The sequence below is a fragment of the Schistocerca americana genome, chromosome 2 (assembly GCF_021461395.2).
Source record: "Schistocerca americana isolate TAMUIC-IGC-003095 chromosome 2, iqSchAmer2.1, whole genome shotgun sequence".
In the NCBI taxonomy this organism is placed as follows: Eukaryota; Metazoa; Arthropoda; class Insecta; order Orthoptera; family Acrididae; genus Schistocerca; species Schistocerca americana.
Window position 1 is genome coordinate 23,550,177 of NC_060120.1, and position 19,650 is coordinate 23,569,826.

Below are 19,650 nucleotides of genomic sequence, written 5' to 3' on the forward strand. Positions count from 1 at the left end.
ATGCTATCAGAATTAATTTAATTTTAGATCACTGGTTGATCCTCATGAAAATGTGAGTACGTTACAACATTACACAGCAGGCATATTTGTGAGATGTTTTAACTGAACTGAATGACTTTCCTTAAAGAGTATAAATTTCGGATGGTATTTGTTAAGAAAATAACACTATTCTCTCTTTAAAATTACAATGCTAAGTAAATTTTAGTATTTGTGCCAAGAAAATACAAACAGGCATTATAGTGTGATTCAATAACTGTCTGCACGGGTACGTAAATTAAACATTATTGGTAAAAGACCAATAATAGACAGTGGCCCATGTAATTTGCAATATGAAGAAAAGAATACATTGCCTGAAGGCAACGATGGATCTCATTATGTCGGCGTCGTCGAATACTGTGTGTTGCCAGCCTCAGCGTTTACAGCGTTCGCACATGGTTCTTCTTACAATTAACATTTGCCGTAGAGCACTGTTTACAAGTTCCACATCTGTACTATCGGAGCAAACGACTATCTGAGGCTACATTTTTATCTTCTCGAGTGTGTGTAACGTTTGCACCGATAGTTTCCCACAATCGATTTTATTCTCTATTTGCTTCTGTATGTTCCGCCAATGCTCCTCCCAGTGCCAATTTAACTAATCTATGTGCATTTTTCAGTCACCTACCTTCATTCTGATAAAGGTTTCCTATACAGTTCTTCAGGAACCTGTTTATTTAGTGCCATTTCATTTTGTACTTCTCATGGCCACTTTATTTTTACTCTTCTTCTGTTACAGTTTTAGGTGAGAGCAACACCGAGCACAATATGAACAATAAAATTAATGGTAGTCAGTACTTTTGTAATAACTGGGTAGCTACTACAGAATCAACTGAATATCTGGGTGTTTTCACATATCGAATCTAGTTCTATGACTGCGACATAATACGTAGACCATCATCGTGAATGACCTGTACCTCCCACAACGTTGCCTCGAGTTTCATCAGCTCTTGGTTTCCCACATTTTATATTTCACTTCCATATAAAGTTATGCTGCAATCATACGTTTCCAGAGCCTTCATTGTGTTTGCCACTCCAGTAGTGCATAAAAGCGTAGCTGTTTCATTGAGACTGAGCCAGTTGTTGTTGTTCATTGTGTCCTCGACTCGCATTCAGAATTACCGGGTTTCAGATCCCCGTCTGGCCATCCTAAAGTAGGTTTCCGTAATTCCATCATTGAAGACAAATGCCAGGATAATTCCTCCAATCTTCCTCTCGCTCTCTTTTCCCAATCAGAACTAATTTTTCTTTTCAAATTTTTACAGGTGAACGCATTAAGGGTTGGCAGTTTGGCGAGAACCTGCGTACCCAGACCAATGGATGGTTCCCCTTAGCTTACACAGAGATGCTACTCGACGCAGCGGACAGGTAAGTATCGTCGCATATGACGACAGAAACCATCTTAAAGCATTCTTGCTCAATCCGTTTCGGGACACAATACTAAAGTTAACCGAATGTTTAAGACTCATCGTCTTACTGGGTGTGGTATGTATTTTGTGATGATTTAAAACTTGTGCTGAATTGTTACTCGAAACCGGACGCGTCCATTTCGGCAACACTGCTTTTTGGAAGAAGTCCGTCGAGATAGCTTTTCATATGTTAATACGTTTCGGCTACAGCCATTTCGGCTACTGCCACCATCAGATCAAAACTTTGAAAGTGGTTCAAATGGCTCTGAGAACTATGGGACTTAACTTCTGAGACCATCAGTCCCCTAGAACTTAGAGTTACTTAAACGTAACTAACCTAAGGACATCACACACATCCATGCCCGAGGCAGGAGTCGAACCTGCGACCGTAGCGGTCGTGCGGTTCCAAATTGTAGCGCCTAGAACCGCTCGGTCACAGCGGCCGGTGATCAAAACTCTGAACTCACAAAACAAGTTCCTTGTCAGTTTCGATAGAACTTGTACCTAAGCTGACAGTTGACACCCTCTTGGGTACAGGTTATACTGTTACAGACAATGAACCTTGTTTAATGACTTCAGAGTTTTGATCTGATGATGGCGCCAGCCGAAACGTCGTAATAAATTAAAATGTATGAAGCTATCTCGACGGATTTCTTCTAAAAAATCCACAATGATCGCAAACGCATTTAGATAAATTATTTACTTAATTAATATCTTCACACTCAGCCCCCGAACACTCTAGTAGAGTTGGGGGGTGGGAGAGTGGACCCCAATTCATAGTATTAACTAGTCGCTGCGACTTATCGCTATAGCTGTTGTTTAGCACATTCAACAGTCAACACCTGAAAGACTCATACTTTTGTCATGTGCACCATATAGACAGGATACTTGAGACAGTTGACGAGGCATTTTAAAGCGTGTCCATCAGGAAGGGCAATCGTTAAGTTTCGAGTTCCTATCGGCACAGGGATTTCATCTTTAACAGATTTCATTGTTCGTCTTGAACGTAGTCATTTGTGAAACAGCGACCGGTTTTGGTTACAGACCAAACATATCATTATATCAGTTACGAGAGTAACACATGCAGGTCATCTGGTTCCTGTTGAATCAAAACTGGCCACAATATTAAAAATGAATGCAATAGAGTGGACAATGAAATACGTTGAACAACAAGTGAGTACATACTGTTGAATGTAAGGTCCGCCAGTTACGCAAAACCCCGTTTTTTCTCAGTGCACAAACATGTTTCGGCACCACTGTGCCATCATCAATGGGTTTTCGTTTTTATTTATTCTGTAACGTGAACATTTTTCTTAAATTATTATAAAATTATGTGAATGTTCAGTTCAAACAATAGATCGTTTCGTTTTACAAATACCTTTACGTTTGGTGTGCATGAATCTTCTGGATCACTTGTGTGTTATTTATTACAGGTAGCTTGTCATCTGCAACCAAACAATGTTGATGAGAAAGTTTTTTGATGGGAGTTAACTTATCTTCTAGAAAGTAATTTAGTTTGTTGCGATGTTTTGGCGCCTATATTCGTTTTTACTTACGTTTTCGTGCGGCAAGCACTTTCCTTCTCCGCATCGTGGTGAGGTGCTGTGATGCACACGTAACTATAACAAGTATTTTCCACATACAACGTAGTAAAACACTTTTCACTTCACCAAGACACAGTGTGATTGTAGTTTTTTGTGTGTCCCAGCCCAGTCAGTGTTCATTTGTTCACCAGTTCCTTTAATGTGTTAAATAGTGTGCCCTTGCAGAGTGTAGTGTATTCGTTTAAGACCAGTTTTTCTTCTGCTGTTGCCTTCTGTATATGGAAGTTTTCCTCAATGGTCAGTTCCTGTATAGGCTACGGCTGGGTTTTATTATTCTTAAGTCTGTTTCTATTGTGGTTGGGTGGTGATTGTGGGCTACAAGTTGGTCAGCATGTGTTCTATGGGAGCTGTTGCTTTTTAAAGCTCTGAGAACATCTCCGGTAGAAGTCCACATTAGTGTCTCTGAGTGATATGCGATGCATCCAATTGATCAAGCACCAGTAGTTCTTCACTCCAAATACTGGGACCTTCGTCCGCCCACCACCCTCTTCCAGCAGATCAATTGAAGATTCGTATGCAAGAACTTAGTACCAGCTCAGTACACCATCCAACCATAGCACCTCACTTGCTCTGTAGTTAGCAGAGCTTCAGAAACCGTGTCTCTGCTCGGCGTTACCACACCAGACAGTGTTCTGAAAACCAAGTGTCAATAGCAAGTATATCAACGCAACTCGTACCAACCGCTGGCCACGAGCAAAAGTAGCCACGCTAGTGCCAATTCACCTTCGTATTACTTTTCTGAAATCCACTTATCATACGATTTCATATAATTTCGGTTCTGTAAAATCAGAACATACAGTGACGCTGAATGGCTTAGAGCAGCACAACATCACGATTTCACTCAGCGAGTTTCAACACATTCCTCTAGTCCTCGTCACAGCAAGGCAAACACGCTTTCTGCTTTTGTCATTCGGTGGCTCCTATGCCAAGTGCCTCTGTGCCTGGTGGCTCAGTTCCTGAGGAAAAAAGGCTCTAAACTCTAATCGATAGCAAAACCACCAGTCGTTTCCGAGAATCGTGCAACAAGAGCACCATCCGCACACAATGTGCTCCGGAGATCTTTTAATGAGTGATGGTCATCGGTATTCCTTACATCGTGAGCTCGTGCTGTCACAGTACGTAATACAGTGTTCTTTTGCGTTAGATGACGATGCGACTCTGGATGCTTATGTTTTCTACACACCTTATGTGTTTGCCGCTAGGTGTCCTAAGTACGAGGGTGAGTCAAATGAAAATCTCAAATTTGTAATAACAAATCGAAATTTCACGCCGTTATCCTGTAAGTTGGTAAGCGTGCTACAAATAGCGTGCAGAATGGCCTGTAGGTGGCAGCGTACCGTCGCAGTATCAGTGTAAAGATGGTCGCCGCACTTGTGACTTGTACCAGGGAAGAACAGCGTTCTGTTAAACGGTTTTTGTGCGTAGTGAAGTTGCGAAACCTATTTAAATTCATCGACAAATGAAGGTTCAGTCGGTGATGCATGTTTGTCACAGCAGCAAGTCTACGAATGGAGTAGGAAGTTCGCAAATGGTGTGGCTTCAGTGGAAGATACCCCTCGTCCAGGTCAGGCACAATGAGTTGTGACTCCACAGAACATTGCAGCAGTTGAAGCCATAGTGAAGGAAAACCGCCGAGTGACACTGGATGACATTGCAGCATGTTTACAGATTAGTCATGGCTCAGCACACCACATTTTGCACGATGTGCTCCAGTTTCACAAAGTGTCTGCAAGATGGGTGCCACGGCAGCTGACTCCTGAAATGAGAGAACGACGTGTTGATGCTTGTTAAGAACTTCTTCGGCGCTTTGAACGAGAAGGGGACGAAACCTGGATTTACTTCCACCAACCGGAAACGAAGAGAACGAGCAAGGGATGGCGCCATTTCTCATCACCAAAACCAAAGAATTTTCGAACAGAACCATCAGCAGGGAAAGGTTATGCTGACTCACTTTTTGGGACGAAAAAGGCGTCAGTTTGGAGCGTTACTTGCCTAGAGGGACCGCTGTCACCAGTGCATCATACACAGATCTCCTAAAAAACTCATCCGTGGCCTGCAATCAAATCAAAGCGACGTTGATTGCTGTCAGCAGGTGTCCTTTAGCAACATGACAATGCAAGGCCTCACACTGCCCGTACAATAGTTGCAAAAATCACAGACCTGCACTTTGATGTCTTCCTCATCCACCATACTCACCAGACCTTGCCCCAAGTGATTTCCGTATGTTTGGACCACAATGGGAGGAAACAAGTTCCGTTCTGATAAAGAGGTACGCCACGCGGTGCATGAGTGGTTGCGCGGACTACCAAAAGAATTTTTTTTCTAAGTGTATTTATGCACTTTGTAACCGCTGGAGGACTTGCATTGAGCGTGGGGCAGATTATGTTGAAAACTGATAAAGCTTTGTACCACTTCCGCTCAATAAATAATATTTAAAAAATATATTTAAGGTTTTCATTTGACTCACCCTCGTACTTCCACATCCACTTAAGGGATCGCGCCGTTATTCTCTAGGTTCAACACCAGTTGTATGCTTTTTCTGTAGGCTGTCGAGTCGTGCTGGATGACACACAGTGTTGACCTGTTACTTTGCAGCAGCTCGCCGACGCACAGCACGGCGCCCGCGACGCCGGCGTCGCCCACGCGCGGCCTGCAGGGCGGCAGGAGACCCGGCGCCGCCCACCACCAGCCGCAGCCGCAGCACGCCGCCCCGGCAGCGCCCTCACACCGCCCCGCTACTCGACAGGTAAGTGGGCGGCGTGTGGCTAGGCAGCTGGGGGCTCACGTGCTGGTACACGGAGTCCTCTGTACTTATCGCTCGGTCGACAGTCACTGTGCCACACTACACACGGAGTACTTCATTGCTGGAAACCTCTCAGTTATCAGATGTGTGAGTTCCGTGTCTTAGTACCGCACGGCTATAGCGAAGTGTGGACTGTAATTATTGTATGGCTGCAAAACCCGGTACATTAATTCATTAATGCGGAACCGATTTACGCTGGAAAAAATTAATATGGCGCTGTGATGCAAGAGAGGCGTTCACAAATGTTTTCACTTACAATGGATCAGAAAAGGGGCGTGGGCAGAAAAGGCGAAACAAGTGAGAATGGCTTAATGTTGATTTTATTTTTAGCCGCTGCTTACGCAGTTTCTTCACTATAAGAGCCGGAGACGTTGACAAGATGCTGAATCCGTAAAACGACGAGATCAACTGTTAATCGCAGTAGTTCCGGTGGAATCGCAGCAACGTGTTCCTTCACACTGGCTCACAGATCAGTTGGAGACCGAAGGCGACACTCGTAAACGCGTTATTTTAGACATCCCCAGAGCCAAAAGTCACATAGTTTCAGATCAGCTTATCTCGCAGCCCATAAATCAATGAAACCTCAGGTGGTAATACGTTTGTAGAAGGTTGCATTAAGCCTTTCTTCCACTGGGAATGCGACCTCATCTCGTTTGAAGACAGTGGTTTACCAAAGCAGGAATCGCTTGCTGCACATGCAGGTGTCGATGACGTCACGGTACAGCTGACAGGCCCTCTAGGTGTGTTCTCTTCAGAGAAGAACGGACTGAGAATAAAGTTGCTTGTGTATCCACACTATGCAGCTACATACTGCGAGTGCAATGCCTCCCCGTGCACAATATGCCGTTTAACAACATCCCAAAGCGGCATTTCAGTGTATTCACTGAACCCAGTAGTGTAAAATGTGCCTCGTCACTCTATAGAGCCTGGTCATGTGTCATCAACCGTCTGGATTTTTTCAGATGCCATTGTAGTATAGATGGCAAAAGTTTCCCTACTGTTGACCATGGGATGGATAACTCTCGCGACACTACAAATTGCGTGCATATGGAGTATCGTCTCAGTTGTGTGACTGAAGTCGTGGTTTCCTCTCAGAGAGGTCACAGTTCGTGGTGATAGACGGTAAATCATCGAGTAGAACAGAAGTGAAATCTGGCGTTCCGCAAGGTCATGTCACAGACCCTCTGTGTTCCTGATTTACATGAATGATCTAGGTTATAATCTGAGCAACCCCCTTAGATTGTTTGCAGATGACGCTGTAATTTACCGTCTAGTAAAATCATCAGACGATCAATTCCATTTATAAAATTATCTAGAGAGAATTTCTGTACGGTGCAAAAAGTGGCAATTGGCACTAAAAAAAGAAAAATGCGAGGTCATCCACATGGGTACTAAAAGAAAACCGATAAATTTTGGGTATACGATAAATCGCATAAATGTAAGGGCTATCAATTCGACTAAATTCTTAGGAATTATAACTACTAGCAACTTAAATTGGGAAGACCATATAGATGATATTGTGGGTAAGGCGAAACAAAGACTGCGCTTTGTTGGCAGAACACTTAGAAGATGCGACAAACCTACTAAAGAGGCAGACTGTATTACACTTATGCGTCCTCTGCTGGAATATTGCTCCGCGGTGTGGGTCCTTACTAGGTAGGACTGACTGAGGACACCGAAAAAGTCCAAAGAAGGGCAGCTCGTTTCTTATTATCGCCCAATAGGGGTGAGAGTGTCGCTGATATGATACGCGAGTTGGGCTGGCAGACACAGAAACAAAGGCGGTTTTCTTTGCGGCAAGATCTATTTGCGAAATTTCAGTCACCAACTTTCTCTTCCGATGTTCTGCCCTGTCCATTGCAGTAACATCAATCTCGTCAGTTACTTTCACCCGGGTAAGAAGCCTTTCTCTTCCAGGTGCCACACCAAGCTACCCGTGTTTTCGAATTTCATTATCATCTTATTTAAACTATTTGATGACTTGGGGTTTCTCCTCAGACGTTTCACTTATGGATACTCTTAGAATGTAGCGCAACACGATTTCACTAACAGCGCACCGTTTCTCTTCTCAATAGCCAAGTCGTACACCCACGTAATGGTTTATCAAATGACAGCACCAGTTCTGCACCTGATCGCCAAAAGTGTAACTTTTTTCCAGCTCAAATCGGTTCCGCATTAAAGCATTAGCATATCTATCGCGTTTCGCCCACATTGGAACCTTATGAGTAGCTGCACTTTAATTAGAACCAACCAGTACAGCTTTCTTTATGAATCTTTACGCAGTTGACAAAATCTGTATGCTACCTTTCTGCGTAACAGCAGTCATCTTACGCTCATTGCTGTTACTGCAGTATATTTGTTGAATGTAGATTAACTGTGACGACGTTATTTAGTCTCAAATCCCTTGATCGCATGTGGTATAAGGGACAGACAAATAAAAATGAGACAGGTGGAAAAAAGTAAGTAAACTGTGTATTATTTCAAACGTAGTCGCTGTCCCGATCTCTCCCCATGCTGTTTCCAATTTTTTTAGAGCAATGAAGAAAGACGTTCGTGGCCGTGGGTTTGGTTCGGACAAAGAGGTGCATGACTGGATGCAATCATGATTTCGCAGACAACCGCAAACATTTTTCCATAAAGGCACACAGCGGGATAAATGTATTAATGCGAGGGGCACTCCAAAGGAATGCACACTATTTTTGTAAAAATACAGTTTTCATTCTGCATGTGTGAAAGTTTTACAGTGTGTAGATACATCCTTCCCGCTTGTTTTCAAACTTGGTTGAACCTGTTCCCGTGAGTGGCGCCGTCACACCATGTCTTCAAGATAGCTGCTACACTTGACGTTCGTCAGAAGCAACGTGTTGTCATATACTTCCTGTGCTGTGAAAACGAGACAGTCGGAAACATCCACAAGAGGTTGAAAAAGGTGTATGGAGATGCTGCTGTAGATCGCAGTACAGTTCGTCGGTGGGCAAGCAGGTTACGAGATGAAAGCGGGCACGGCAATATTGAGGATTGTCCTCGCAGAGACAGGCCTCGTACTGCACACACTCCAGACAATGTGCAGAGAGCTAACGAATTGGTGACTGCTGACAGACGCATCACTGTGAACGGATTGTCACGTAGCGTTGGGATAGGGGAAGGAAGTGTTTGCAGAATACTGAAAGTGTTGGCGTTAAAAAAGGTTTGTGCCAGATGGGTTCCCAGGATGTTGACAGAGGCCGGCCGAAGTGGCCGTGCGGTTAAAGGCGCTGCAGTCTGGAACCGCAAGACCGCTGCGGTCGCAGGTTCGAATCCTGCCTCGGGCATGGATGTTTGTAATGTCCTTAGGTTAGTTAGGTTTAACTAGTTCTAAGTTCTAGGGGACTAATGACCTCAGCAGTTGAGTCCCATAGTACTCAGAGCCATTTGATGTTGACAGTGGCTCACAAATAAACAAGAAAAACCGTATGCAGCGAAGTTTTGGAACAGTACGAGAATGGTGGAGATGAATTTCTTGGAAGAATTGTGGCAGGTGATGAAACATGGCTCCATCATTTTTCACCAGAGACGAAGAGGCAGTCAATGAAGTGGCATCATGCAAATTCGCCTAAGAAAAAAAAATTCAAAACCACACCTTCTGGTGGAAAAGCTATGGCTACGGTGTTTTTGGATTGCGAAGGACTCTTGCTTGTGGACATAATGCCAAGTGGAACCAGCATAAATACTGATGCATATGTGGCGACACTGAAGAAACTTCAAGCTCGACTGAGTCGTGTTCAACCACATCGGCAAAAGCAGGATGTTTTGCTGTTACACGACAATGCACGGCCACGTGTCAGTCAAAAAACAGGGAATCGATCACAAAACTCGGACGGACAACACTGAAACACCCGCCTTACAATCCTCACCTGGCTCCATGTGACTATCATCTCTTCGAGAAACTGAAAGACTCTCTTCGTGGAACAAGGTTTGAAGATGATGACTCCCTTGTGCACGCTGCCAAACAGTGGCTCCAAGAGGTTGGTCCAGAATTTTACCGTGCGGGTATAGAGGCGCTGGTTCCGAGATGGCGTAAGGCAGTTGAGAGGGATGGAAGTTTTGTGGAGAAATAAAAATATTGGTCCTAAAGGATTAACCTACACGCTGTAAAACTTTCAAACATGTAGAACAAAAGATGAATTAAAAAAAAAAATAGTGTGCATTTCTTTTGGAGTGACCCTCGTAGTTATGTCGATTGTTTCTTTCCGTCTGTCTCGTTTTATTTGACAACCCCTAATTAGCGTTAACGGAGTACATCTTTATTGAACCATCATCCAAACTAAAAGTCCGGTAACACATAAAGTCGTAATAAAGTACTGGGTGTGGTCACTTAAAATGACACTAACCAAATGCCCAACGCGATAAAGGCATTTGTGAATGAGAGAACACATTTCTAACAAATCGCGTGCTGCAATGTAAAAATTGCTATAATTCATTGACTGTGATGCGTGAGTGTTGTGTATGACGAACAGAATGAAAGAGGGAGTGTAATCCAGTGTTGACACACATCTACTCCTTTCTAATTGTACCATGGGGGCCGCAGAGCATAACTCACACAACTGGTGGACCAGTCATCATCAATATATTCACATGCTCCCACTCCACGGGGCACTACAGAGATACCTGGAATTTGAAATGAGAACCAGTCCTAGCTGTAAGGAACTGAACGCTATCAGCTGCGCTTCCATTACGAGCCATATGCTAGAACATCGTTTCTCAACTGGTGTGTCGCGACACATTTGTGTGTCGCAAATATATGTCATGTGTGTCGCGAGATTTGTAATGTCACCTGATCTTCAGAAGATAAAGTATCTGGAACATAAAGAAAAAAGTAATAAATTTCTAAAGTTTGAATCTCATAGTTGTTTCATTTTTTTAAAATGTTTCGTATGTAATTTATATGTTTCATTTTTATGCACATAAGAAAAATGAAAACATCACTTGCAGGGATGTTTCGAACGCCTGAAAATTATTTTGGTGTGTACCAAAGGAAAAAAAAAGATTGAGAAACGCGGTATTAGATAATCAAAATTTCCTCATCAGCAGGATTGGCATCTGCTACAATTATAGCTTAACGACATAGGCTGTGGGGTCGAGCATTGTGGAGGGTGGTTGTAAAAAATAAAAAAATGTCAGCGGAACGAATCTCTCGTGGCTTCTAAAGTGTTATCAGCAGACCAGCTAAAATAGAACTGTGCGTACGGAGTTAAGAAGAATGTGGTAGAATGGTCGAGCAGCCCGTCATAGGCCACAGTGCTAAGCGACGCTTGAACGCTTGAACAGGTGTGATGAAGAAGAAAGACCGGAATCGAGTGATTTGGAATGCTGATTCACGCTATACCATGTGGGAGTTAGATTGGAGGGTTTCGGTTTGGAGGATACCTGGTGAATGTTACCTGCTGTCACTTATAGTGCGAACGATATCGAGAAATTTTTCGTGTCTAGGATGCGATCCACTCATCCTTGAGATGATGCTGAATGTTGATACATGTGAACATATTTTACAGCATTATGTACTGCGTACAGTAGAGCAACAGTTCGAAGATGATAGGGTTAACATACGGACAATTGTTCAGATTCCCCAACCTGGACCGAATGAAACACGTTCATACGTCGACTTGATTCAGGACTCCAGCGGTCAACGTCACCATCTTCTCTGCTTTCGGCTCTCGAGGATGAATTGGCTGACACAGCCTCGCAGACACTCAGCCATCTCACTGAAAGTGTCCCCTGCAGAGAGCAAAGCGTCATAAGGCCGAAGGGGGCAGATAACCCATATTAATGTCCAGTAAAAGGCATCGGATTTGTGTAATTGCAGGTTTTCTCGGCGAATTACAATGATGATTCTCGGCTCACCACAAGGAAAGACTTTATAAGGTTTCCGAGTACTTTTGATCAATTAACGTATTGCGAATAAAAATGTACGATATGTAGCCACGTACTCCGATAATCTTTTCAAATTAAGTATGTAATCAGTGCTAATATAGTCTACGGGCCGTAAACGATCTGGTTGAGAAAAGTAACAAGTACAGAAACAATTACTCTACCAGCCACGGTGTATTTGAATTAATGATTCATGTAAGTATTTCGGTCCCAGTCTAATTTTACGAAGGCTACATGTAATTTTATGAACGTTTTAGACGATTCTCATGAAGAGAAGAGATAATCCTAAATAAAATGTGGCACAAATTGATTGAAATGTGTTAGTGAATGTCGTGTGACTAGGGCCTCCCGTCGGGTAGACCGTTCAAAAAAGGCTCTGAGCGCTATGGGACTTAACATCTGTGGTCATCAGTCCCCTAGAACTTAGAACTACTTAAACCTAACTAACCTAAGGACATCACACACATCCATGCCCGAGGCAGGATTCGAACCTGCGACCGTAGCAGTCGCGCGGTTCCGGACTGAGCGCCTTAATCGCGAGACCACCGCGGCCGGCGGTAGACCGTTCGCCAGGCGCAAGTCTTCCGATTTGACGCCACTTCGGCGACTTGAGCGTAGATGGTGATGAAATGATGATGATTAGAACAACACAACATCCAGTCGCTCAGCGAAGAAAATCTCCAACCCAGTCGGGAATCGAACCCGGACCCTTAGGATTGACATTCTGTCGCGCTGACCACCCAGCTACCGGAGGCGAACCTTCAAATGAATTAAATACACTGAAATGAAATGAAAGATCGGACATACGTTTTGGATAGTATTGTACGCAAATAATGATGGAAGCTGAAGAAATGAATTAAAATTTTTTCCCTAGCCGGAAATTGAATGGGGTCTCCTTGCTTATTAGACAGGAATGCTAGCTATTACACAACCGTAGAACTATGGCTACCAGTGCTGTTCGGACTGCCGAAGTCCAATGCCCTCTACAACACAAACTTCATATTTTCGGCTTACTTTCCCCTTCTTAGTTCGTCACTATTGCCGAGGTTCTCCGGCACTGGAATAGCACCCCTGCGATGGAAGTAATGGGGACATCCTGTACCTCAAGTGTAGATGATCTGTAGATCTTATAGTTAAATTTTCTTCGAGACATCTGGGACTCATCTTGATCTACGATAACGTTGGAAACTGAAGAAATGAATTAAAAATTGATTCATTTCTTCAGCTTCCATCATTATCGTACGTACAGATAAGACACAAACGTCTCGAGGAAAATTTAATTATGAGGTATATGGAAATGATAATTTCAAACATCAGCGGCAATGAAAATTTGAGTCAGGCCTGGAGGCGTACACGTGTCAAGGAGAGTGCTCGTGATAAAATCACGAAACCACGACTCATATCCGTGTCTCACAAGAATTTTGATCCACACCAATTAGTCACTATATATTTAGTATTTTACAGACATAATGCTGCTCACTTAGTTGGACAAGAAGACTGCGTGATTCCTGTAAAATGATATGAACGTGGAGCTGAAAATTTTCATTAAATGATGCAGTCATGCTGAGAGTCCACGAGGTCTTCTCAGGACGACTCAGACTGGAAGGAACACACACACACACACACACACACACACACACACACACAGAGAGAGAGAGAGAGAGAGAGAGAGAGAGAGAGAGAGAGAGAGAGAGAGGGAGAGGGGAGAGATAGAGAGATAGAGAGAGAGAGAGAGAGAGAGAGAGAGAGAGAGAGAGAGGGAGAGGGAGGAAGGGGGGAGAGATAGAGATAGAGAGAGAGGGAGAGAGAGAGAGATAGAGAGAGAGAGGGAGGGGGGAGAGATAGATAGAGAGAGAGAGAGAGAGAGAGAGAGAGACAGACAGAGAGATAGAGACAAACAGATAGATAGATAGAGAGAGAGAGAGAGAGAGAGAAAGAGAGGGAGGGAGCAAAACTGTGATATTACGATATAAACTGCAACAAAATATCTTTATATTTAGAGAAAAAAATCCATTCTCGGATCCACATATTACTGAATATAGGTCAGTTTTTCTTTTGATTCAAGTAGTATATGAAAATATATGTATAGTTAGTTTAATACGTCGGTTCCCTGGATGCATCCTTCGTGAAATGATTCCTGTGCTGCTACATTTTATCCGAGTGTCAAACGCTAATACATAAATATGGCACTTTATACTGGAATACGTATCCGTTAATACGTGAGACACAGACCTGTTTCGCCCCTAAAGCAGTCAGGATGCAGGTGTGTGAACCAGGCGTCGTTATCAGACCAGCGCTGGCTCCCGCCGCTGTTTCTCGCGTAAATGTGCCGTTATTTGGGCGGCGTTCTGATAAATACCCTCGTTTAGCGCGGCTGAACACGGCTCTGGCTGTCTTCGCGTAATTAACGCCCGCCCGTTATCGGTTCAGCCGCGTAGCTCTCATTAGGGCCGCAAAACCAGACCGCCGCCGTGCGCTGCGCTCTTCTCCAGCTGATTGGCTCATTTCACCGCCCGAGTGATGAACATCTTCAGCGGCCCATCACACAGTTTTGAAACGATCACAAAACGATGTCGATTAATTTATGGTGTTCGGAAAACACTGGGAAAGGAAGAATTGCTTGCAGCACACAGGAACACACATTCTCTAGAACCTACCTTCTAAATAATTAAAACCAATTCTTAAATTTTTATCGTGAGGTTGTACGTTTAAATTCCACTTCATGCCACAATTGCAACTTTAGAAGATAGCTTAGTTGTTCCTTTCGTATGCTGTTATTATCACCGGCACCAGCCATTTCACAGTCGCTGCGGAACAAAAGAATTCATTCAGCGATGTGCATGGCATGTACCCCGTACATATTTCCTAATGCCATCTAATCAGAATTACGTCGTCTCGGTCACCTGTAACAAGTTTATCATTACATCGCACTCCAGTTGTGCTGTCCGTTCGGTACAGATTTTGTAATTGATTTTAAACTAATTTCTCGGTGAGCTATAGACTTGAAAAGTTAAACATAGCTCAGAACTGGATGACAGTGGAATAGTGTCGTGGTAACCCCCCACCTGCAATAGGGAAATAGGGGGTGGGGGATGAGAACGGGGTGACAAGCATAATGCAGAGCACCGCCTGTCCAATTAGAGTTCCTGCACGATGGCTGTGCTTAGCGGGTTGCATTGCATAACAGCCCCTACACGGACAATTTGCCTACGTTACCTGGTGCAGGAACGGTGTGCGACGTCGTACACCAGCATAGTGGTGGAAGAGAGAATGTTTTCGAAGATGCACAATTGGAGACATTGCTGAGTGAAGACTCGCGTAAACTCAAGAAGAAATGACACGATTAGTGGGAGTGACACAGAAAGCCATTTCACAACGTCTCAAGGCTATGGGCATGATTCAGAAAGAAGGAACTTGGGTCCCGTTTGAGCTGAAACCAAGAGACGTTGAACGGCGTTGTTGTGTTTATGAACAGTTGCTTCAGAGACAAAAACGGAAGGGATTTTAGCACCACATTGTGAAAGAGGACGAAAAATGAATTCATTACGATAACCCTAAACGCAAATAATCATGGGGATATCCCAGCCATGCTTCCACGTCGACGGCCAAACCGAATATTCACGGCTCCAAGATCATGCTCTCCATTTGGTGGGACCGGCTCGGCGTCGTGTACTACGAGGTGGTAAAACCAAGTGAAACAATCACAGGTGCTCGTTATCGAACACAACTAATGCGTCTGAGCAGAGCATTAAAGGACAAACGGCCGCAATATCTCGAGAGGCACGATAAAGTGATTTTGCAGCACGACAACGCTCGACCCCACGATGCAAAAGAGGTCAAAATGTACTTGGAAACGTTAAAATGGGAAGTCCTGCCCACCCGCCGTATTCTGCAGACATTGCTCCCTCTGACTATCACCTGTTTAGATCAACACTTCCGATCTCATGAAGAAGTCGCAAATTGGATCGATTCGTGGATCGCTTCGAAAGATGAACAATTTTCTCGACGCGGAATTCGTACACTGCCCGAAAGATGGGACAAAGTAGTGGCCAGCGATGTAAAATCTTTGAATGATACATGTGTAACCAATTTGTTTCATTAAAGCGTCAAATGTTTGGGAAAAAAACGGCGGAAGCAAAGTTGTACACTTCGTAGATCAAATTTGTTTTAACTTAACCCTCGTATTACTAGTTACGACACTGTCATCTTAGGTAGCCATTCAGAGGAGATCGCCAACAAAGGAAGATATATGACGGCGCACGCAACTGCTGGGTAAGGTAAATGTAGTTGTAGCTACGGATAAAATTCATGCAGTTCTGAAAACTCTATTTGGTTTACAAAGCGTACTACCAGTAATTTTTCTCTTCGGAGTTTTTCACTCTTCTATCCTACGTGAGCACTGCTACAAAACGGATAATCAATGTTGTATTTAAATTTAATGTGTAGAGCATAAAATGCCACACTTATTTTTTGTATGTGTCTATACGGCCATTAAGGGGGTGAAACATGAGAATTGGCACTAAAGCGGTCACAAATCGCGCCTGTATACAACGATGTAAAGATATTTCTATCTTATTTCTGACAAATGCGTCTTTGGAATACCATTTTAATGGATATGACTGAATTTAGTATTAACGATGCTATACATTTTGGTACTAGTCAAATGTCGAAATGAAAAACAAAATATTAGGGGGATGAGATTTCGAAAACTATGACTTCTTCGACAAATCTGCGTGCACCTTTGCGATGTAAATTAAAGACTATGTAATTTTTAGAATGAGATTTTCACTCTGCAGCGGAGTGTGCGCTGATATGAAACTTCCTGGCAGTTTAAAACTGTGTGCCCGACCGAGACTCGAACTCGGGACCTTTGCCTTTCGCGGGCAAGTGCTCTACCAACTGAGCTACCGAAGCACGACTCACGCCCGGTACCCACAGCTTTACTTCTGCCAGTACCTCGTCTCCTACCTTCCAAACTTTACAGAAGCTCTCCTGCGAGCCTTGCAGAACTGGCACTCCTGAAAGAAAGGATATTGCGGAGACATGGCTTAGCCACAGCCTGGGGGATGTTTCCAGAATGAGATTTTCACTCTGCAGCGGAGTGTGCGCTGATATGAAACTTCCTGGCAGTTTAAAACTGTGTGCCCGACCGAGACTCGAACTCGGGACCTCGGGTCCCGAGTTCGAGTCTCGGTCGGGCACACAGTTTTAAACTGCCAGGAAGTTTCATATGTAATTTTTGTTCGAATTTTTTATATCTGTTACCTTTTCAACGACTTTCATTGAGATAAATTAAAATCTGTTTTGTTCTCAAGGTGATGTTTCACCCCGTTCTCACCCGTATGGGCACTGCTAAGAAAGTATTTCTCTCTTTCTTTGCTCGGCACTACGACATATTCAAAGCTGGTCAAAATCGAATTGCATCCCTTGGGCAGGTTTACTTGTCAGACTGAAAGGAACAAATAGATTGTGTATGAAATTCGTAAATAGTTGAGCTAACCCGACATCCACTAGACCAAACACTAACCAAAGAGCTACTCATACCACAATACGAATAATGTTATTTACTAATCACATTTGTAGGAGATGCACAGGCTACTGTAAGAATAGAAGCTCTGAAGATATTTTGAGCTTTGTTTTTGTGTTGTTAATTTAAAGAAAATTTTGTATTGGAGTGTGTAATACAATCCCCAATATTGTCGGTAGGACTCGTTTTGCTCTTAGCAAGATACTCTTCCTGCCACCAAGTCCGAATAGCGGGCCGGAACGTAAAGCGGTGTTCAGAGCCTCAGACTGTAAGATCCCCCTTACTCTGGAGGTAACGCATGGCTCATACGTGAAACACCTTGTACCGTTAGAAATTCCAGAGAAACAAAACTTAACGACCCTTTGCAAGGGCACCAGAGAGGAGCAAGGCGAGTTTTAATTCTTCTCGCCCGCAGGGTACCCGCGGCGCCGTGGCGACGGCCATCTCGCGCGCGCTGCAGCAGCAGGCGGCGGGCGGCGCCGCCCCCGTGCCCGGGGGCAGGCCCGTGGTGGGCCCGCCGCCGCCGCTGGTGCCCGCCCCCGTGCCGCGCCGCCTGCCCCCGGCCGCCGCCTCCACGGCCGCCGCCGCCGCCGCCCTCAAGGCCGCCGGCGCCAGCCTGCACAGCAGCAACGACAGCGGCTTCAGCAACGAGCCGCCCCCGCTGCCGGAGGCCGACTACTCGGACGACGACAGCTCCAGGTGCGCCGCCGCCCCGCCGCCGCCTCCAAAGCCACACTGCCTCGCGCCCTAACACTTTGTGCAGCTTATTTCTGCTTCTCTGTCGTGTACGGTAGAGCAAATGCAAAAGGCTTCGAATGCTGTTTCCGCTTATACCTTTTCAAGCTTCCTCTGGTGTGTTTCTTTTCGGATCCATTCATATCATTTACTCTACGTGTTGCATCTTCTGGTCGTACACTATCTACCATTATATCCTTGTCAACAACGTCCTGTAGTCTTTGTTAAGTACTTACAGAAGTCGCTTATCGCTATTGTTCAGCTGGTGATCACATTCGAAGGTACTTCTCTGAACTCGTTACTATTCCTGCGAAGCCAGTTTTCTCCCATTTCCTCCGTAATGGTGCGTACTGGGTGTTATGAAAGTGCCCCATATTCTTATTCGGGGAGGCCAAAGAATTTCCCGCAAGTTTCGTGGCTGGAGTCTATTTAAATAAAAATGCTACTGCGTGGAAAGAAATAACGATACACTCGCGATAACATAATCTAAACTTCAGAAGTATAAAAACAATCAGAAACCGGTGCAAGCATTGCTCAAGTGAAAGACAGGCCCAGAAAATCCGCATTGCCGTTTAGACGTCCAAGGAAGAATTAAGATATCCACGCCGAAATTTAGTGCTTATAGATTTCCTTTTGAACATTTGGTATAACTTCCAGAGCAACCTGCACATGATCACTTCTGTCGGTGCTTATATGAACCATCTGGAACCTCCGTTTCGCGTTTCTTCAGCCGGTTTTGTACAGACTGTCTGGACGTGAGAAGTCCCAGAAAAGAAGCCAATGTGCAAACCCCAGTCGGCTCGTTGGCCACCCGTTGCACAATATTAAGATTGGGATTGGATGCGAAATTTTCGTACCATTTTGTTTTTGCTCCCCTTTCATTTGTAAAAATTAGAAAAATGTCTTATAATCACATGCACGGAAACATCAAAATCGTTGAATTACAGATGAATTTGTCCTACGATAATCATCTGTCTGTTGAAACTACCACTCAATCTTACACATTCTTTAATTCTCGTCCTCTAAAATCACACACCTGTTTGCACTGCAGTTGATTACATGCACGGGACATACGCTCCTGTAACATTCGGAAGTTGACGGTATGTGCGGAATATTCCTACATTTTTAAATGTCCACATTACTCGAAATGTAACGGATTATGGTCAGGTGAACTGGACGGCAATACTACTGATAATCGACCAGTACCTTAGTTTGGGTAATGTACCATCGTAAGGAATGGGAAAACAGAGTGATCCCTTTCGTACATGAAGGATATCCACCGACTTGACACAATAACTCAAGTATTTTGCTGCACTTTGTTGATAATGAGCACCTATCGACATAGCTGTCAACATAGCCCGGAATAACTTCGTTTGTGGCTGTCAAGGGAATGTTATACCTTTCTTCCGATAGTGTTAGGCTAAACAACAATGATAGAAGTGGATGGCGATCGCACAGTCTTCTCTTCAAAGTGGACCACAAAAGATCAGTAATACAGAGATCTGGTGATTGCGGCTGCCAGTGGAGATACAAAAAACCCGTCGTGTCAGACCACAGCATCATCTGTGTGGAACGAACATTGTATCTTGTGATGGACTTGATCAAACAAAATGGTCACATAATCTTTGG

At 44.1% G+C, this 19,650-nt stretch overlaps 1 protein-coding gene across 1 annotated transcript in view; it reads left to right on the forward strand.

The window, feature by feature from the left end:
- LOC124589421 (brain-specific angiogenesis inhibitor 1-associated protein 2-like) overlaps nucleotides 1-19,650 on the forward strand; it is a 546,580-nt gene that overhangs the window by 492,762 nt on the left and 34,168 nt on the right. Inside the window, exons 10-13 of the mRNA XM_047131552.1 lie at nucleotides 1,302-1,404; nucleotides 5,645-5,744; nucleotides 17,702-17,815; nucleotides 17,852-17,985. Of these exons, the coding sequence (XP_046987508.1) occupies nucleotides 1,302-1,404; nucleotides 5,645-5,744; nucleotides 17,702-17,815; nucleotides 17,852-17,985 (451 nt within the window). The remainder of the gene's footprint in view (nucleotides 1-1,301; nucleotides 1,405-5,644; nucleotides 5,745-17,701; nucleotides 17,816-17,851; nucleotides 17,986-19,650) is intronic.